General features: G+C 46.9%; 1 protein-coding gene across 1 annotated transcript; it reads left to right on the top strand.

Annotated features, from left to right (window-relative positions):
* Positions 1-439: 439 nt before the first annotated feature.
* LOC126989576 (putative nuclease HARBI1) lies at positions 440-4,580 on the top strand. The gene is made up of 4 exons (XM_050848146.1): positions 440-786; positions 881-1,188; positions 2,787-2,847; positions 3,470-4,580. The coding sequence occupies exons 1-2, from the start codon at positions 491-493 to the stop codon at positions 1,185-1,187; spliced, it is 603 nt and encodes a 200-aa protein (XP_050704103.1). The 5' UTR covers positions 440-490; the 3' UTR covers position 1,188; positions 2,787-2,847; positions 3,470-4,580.
* The last annotated feature ends 315 nt before the right edge of the window (positions 4,581-4,895 follow it).

The raw sequence follows: 4,895 nt of genomic DNA, 5'->3' as shown, positions 1-4,895 counted from the left end.
CGCCCTTGAAGACCCACAGCTATACAGGAACTTCCTCCGCCTAGACGAGGGACAATTCAACCAGATCGTGGAGCAGGTGCAGCCACGTCTTCAGAGGGAGACAACATTCTGGAGGAAGCCCTTGGATGTTGGTCTACGTGTGGCTATCACCCTGAGGTTCCTGGCTACCGGCGAAACATACAAGAGCCTCAGCTATGCCTTCCGTGTTGCATCCAATACTATCAGCAAGCTGGTACCGGAGACGTGTAGGGCCATAGTCGCAGAGTCTGGGGACGAGGTTATGCAACTACCTACCACACCTGAGGGCTGGAAGGAGATCGCCAGTGGCTTCGCAGAGAGATGGAATTTTCCCCACACCGTAGGAGCTATTGACGGGAAGCACATCAGAATCACGAACCCTGCGCTAGGAGGCTCCAACTACTCCAACTACAAACGCTACTTCTCCATCGTCCTGCTAGCAGTTGTTGACTATGACTACCGGTTTACGTATATGGACGTGGGCGCCGTGGGCTCCGAGTCTGACGCAGGTGTCTTTGCCCAATCACGCCTGTCAGCACTGCTAGACACTGCAGAAGCAAACCTCCCCCCTTCAGAGCCCTTTCTAGAGGATCCCAGCGGACCCCCCATGCCGTACTTTCTAGTTGGGGACGACGCCTTTGCCCTCCGACCCTGGCTACTGAAGCCGTACCCCTGCCGTGGCCTAACCCATGATGAACGGATATACAACTACAGACTCAGCCGGGCACGTCGCGTGGTGGAAAACGCTTTCGGGATACTAGCGAATAGGTAAATATAACAGTACCTGGTATTGCACACCTCAAACGTATTTCATTTTCTGTCCCATGACCATGGTCAGCAATTCCATCCATCTTACTCACAGGTTCAGAGTAATGCATTCACCCATTATGCTGAAGCACGACCGTGTCGAGGCCGTGGTGATGGCTGCCTGTGTGCTCCACAACATGCTGCGGTCTGGCTATACATCGAGCGGTGAGTTCGACACCGAGGACCCACAGTCCCATGACGTGATCCCTGGCGCCTGGAGGAATGACCGCCCCCTCGATGACATCCCCAACCTACCAGGTGGCAACTGGTCGTCACATAGTGGCAAGGATGTGCGGAACTACATGCGGGATTACTGCACCTCACCCACAGGCAGTGTTGCCTGGCAGGAGGCCAAGATCTAAGGTATGTTGTCCTCACCATTTACTACGTATGTTGTTATTATATGTTTTATTTATTAATTTCATTATTGCTTTCAGTTACTGATAGTATTACTATAGATATCTTTCATACGTCTTATTTATTCTCTTTTCATCTGATATGTATTACTATAGATATCTTTCATACGTCTTATTTATTCTCTTTTCATCTGACGTCTTATTTATTCTCTTTTCATCTGACATCATACACCAAACGTTTCATTCATTATGTTTTAGTTTTCCATGTTGCATCTTTATGTGTTTGCATATATCGTATGTTGGTATTATGTTTTATTTATTTATTTCATTACTGCTTTAAGTTACTGATAGTGTTACTATAGATATCTTTCACACGTCTTATTTATTCTCTTTTAATTTGACATGTTATTCTCATACACCTCTCTTACTTTCTTATTATTTTCATTGTACCTTCATAGTGCTCAGTTATATTTTATATTGGTCATTGGTATATTTTATTACATAGGTTTTACACATATACTATGTATCTATCATCTCAATAGGGGTACAGAAAACAACCGGTTATCACATGCATTTATTATCAAAAACACATTAGACTAAATAATATCACATATGCGATGGGAAGAACACACATTAAAGTAAAAAGAAGTTGAGAATCCTTGTTGTTACTTTTCTTCTTATCCTTCCCTTCCTTTGAGCGTCTCCGTAGTGAAGTGGTTAAAGTAAAAAGAAGTTGAGGATCCTTGTTGTTACTTTTTCTTCTTATCCTTCCCTTCCTTTGAGCGTCTCCGTAGTGAAGTGGTTAATGTCATGGTATGAAACAAGGTAGGTACGTAATGTTTGGTACGACTAGTACATCACATACAAAAATATGCATTATCTATATACAGGAAGCACTTGGGACGAACCTACCCCTTGTCTGGCTGCGGTACAATAGGCGAACCCGTGAAAAGGTTGTTCAGGCTCAGGTCCTGAAGATTAAAAGAGGTGTGGAGAGGGGTGGAGGATTGGGGTATGCTACCCTTTGTCAGCGCCTGCAGGACAGCTTGACCCTGTGTCTGCCCCTGAGGACGTGACATTTGCTGCAAAAAGGCCATTTGGTCAGGCGAGAAGGTGACCTGGGTCACCTGAGGGGGGGCGTCACCCGTGGGGGCACCACGGACCGTGACAGGAAGGGTAGAGGGGGGAGCATCGACCGTGGGGTGTAGGGAGTCTGTTGAGACGTCCGTGCCCAGCTGTGGGGCCGGCTCCCCAACGGGGTGTGTGGGATGGGTGGCAGGCGTGGACGTGGTGGGTGCAGTCATCTCCTTGGTGAGGTGCAGGTACTTCTTCACTACGGCAGCGAACTCCACGGACACGTCGGGGGAGTACACCTTGTCGACAGTACGGAGCATGGCCGCCATGGCGTCCGTCACGGCGTACCTCCAATACTCCGTATCTTTGTCGATCGTCGTACGTATGCGCTGATCGATGATATCCGCTGCCCCTTTGTGCGACTGTAGCAGCTGCGGATAGAGGAGACAACAAAGGAAACACATTAATGACATACATGGTGATCAGATGCAAATTGGTTATTAAAACAATAATTATTATATCCCCCTACAGACACGAACAGCCTCCGGTCTGTGCCTTTCGCAGGACCTGTCCGGGAACGCCAAGGTGACAGGTAAATATATAATATATAAACTTCGTAATAACAGGGAAGAAGGAGGGAGGGAGGGGGAGTGTTTGAATACAATATTGCCAGGTATACACTATATAATTATGTATGCTAAGGGAGGCGGTGGCCGAGTGGATAAGGTGGTGAGCGTGGGGTCGGACTGATGTCTACGCATGGGTTCGAACCCCACCAGTACCATCTTGAAACTTTGTGTCATTCGTCGAGTGGCTTAAAACTACCTACATGTCCCCCTGATACCCAAATTCTAGTTGCATATGCAATAAAAATGAATTCTGGGAGGGCGGCATGGGCCTCTAAAGGTGCCACTATAAACCTTTGCTCGCACCACGAACGGGCGCCTGCCATGAACAACATCAAGGGCAAATAATGCCTACCGGTACACACGGGCTAGAATGAAGAAAAACAAAAAAGAAAAAAACATATAATATAATATAATATAATAACATTTATTATAATTTGCTGCCTTGAATGCATGCTGTTTCAATACTTCTAAATTGTAGCCCTCTGTACAGGATTTGGGTGAGTGAAACATGACTGCAAATTGCTATTGGGAAAACTATGTGAATTATTGTGTGCCATAAAACATTTATGTATTTACCTGTTCTAGCAACTTCTGATCGTCTGTGCTGGGCGATGGAGTGGCGCGCCGCTTCTTGCCACGCCTAGCCTGGGCCTCCTCCAGGGCCGACCGTGGGCGGGTGGGTGGCGGCTCTTGGCGCAGGGGACCCTGGGCGTCATCATCCTCATCACTCTCGCTGCTGACCGTCACCTCCTGGCCGCCCACGTGACCGTCACCTCCTGCCCGCCCACGTGACTGCAACCCCGAAGGCCCTGCGACGGCTGTGGGAGGTGGTGGCTGGGAGGCGTCCGCAGCGGCCTGCGTAGGGGAGAGATGAATTTATTATGTCTGTATTACGTATTGGTATTAACATACAGTCCCGTAGGCGGGCCGGAGTAGTCTCGTATTTGTCGCTGATGGCACTGGCTGGGGTCGGGCTTATTGTATGTGCCTCAGTCAGAGCCGCCAACGGCAGATACCAGACCTACGGTGGCCCTGGATACATTATCCCATACCCATGTTTTTTTAACTACACAGTGCTCGTCATAAACATATACTGCCTGTCCGATCAGGTATCAACAATGCATAGCAGCAGTATATCCCAGAGTTCTCCTTCCCCGGGCAACCGTTTTCTTTCGTTTCTTGGGACTTTAAACGTGACCGTTAGGGCATGCAGCAGTGTGTGCGAGCCTGTCCTGTCGCTCCTCTCCTCCGCAGCCTTGTGCTCCGTGCATTTGTTTCTTGTTGACAGGCAATGGGCAACGGGCGTGTGTGCCCGATCATTTAAAAACTGGCAACAGCGCTTGTGTGCGGGCGGCGCGGTGAAGCACCCTGTGCATGCACAAGACACCTCGGGAGGTGTCCATTGCCTGTCAACAAGAAACAAATGCACGGAGCACAAGGCCGCGGAGGAGAGGAGCGGCAGGACAGGCTCGCACACAAATGCCACTCCGAGAGCAAGGATTGCACTAATTACCAACTTTACACACTGCTGCATGCCCTCACGGTCACGTTGAAAGTCCAGAGAAACGGAAGAACACGGTTGCCCGGGAAACGAGAAATCTGAGATATACTGCTGTTATGCAGTGTTGATACCTGATCGGACAGGCAGCATATGCTTATGACGAGCACTGCATGATACAAGACATGTACTACTGTAAAAGGTACTATCTAATTCTAATACCACAAGAGTATTATTATATAATACAAAACATGTACTACTCAGACAATTGTGTGTTTACTTTATAATCTACACGTTGTATTATAATAAATAATAAATGTATTAAACCACGCACCTGTATTCATTGAATTATATGCCCCCTCACAATATGTATTAAAAAAAATATATATATATATATATATATATATATATATATATATATATATATATATATATATATATATATATATATATATATATATATATATATATATATATATATATATCATACTGCCTCGAAATACCAGGTTTCTG

The sequence above is a fragment of the Eriocheir sinensis genome, unplaced genomic scaffold (genome assembly GCF_024679095.1).
Source record: "Eriocheir sinensis breed Jianghai 21 unplaced genomic scaffold, ASM2467909v1 Scaffold122, whole genome shotgun sequence".
Lineage (NCBI taxonomy): Eukaryota > Metazoa > Arthropoda > Malacostraca > Decapoda > Varunidae > Eriocheir > Eriocheir sinensis.
This window is presented reverse-complemented; position numbering and strand designations above follow the sequence as displayed.

Bases quoted from the DNA above. Each gene is read 5' to 3' on its own strand.
- LOC126989576 (XM_050848146.1), top strand. From the start codon at position 491: ATGGACGTGGGCGCCGTGGGCTCCGAGTCTGACGCAGGTGTCTTTGCC. The intron at 787-880 runs GTAAATATAACA...TCTTACTCACAG, and splicing joins TTCGGGATACTAGCGAATAG to GTTCAGAGTAATGCATTCAC.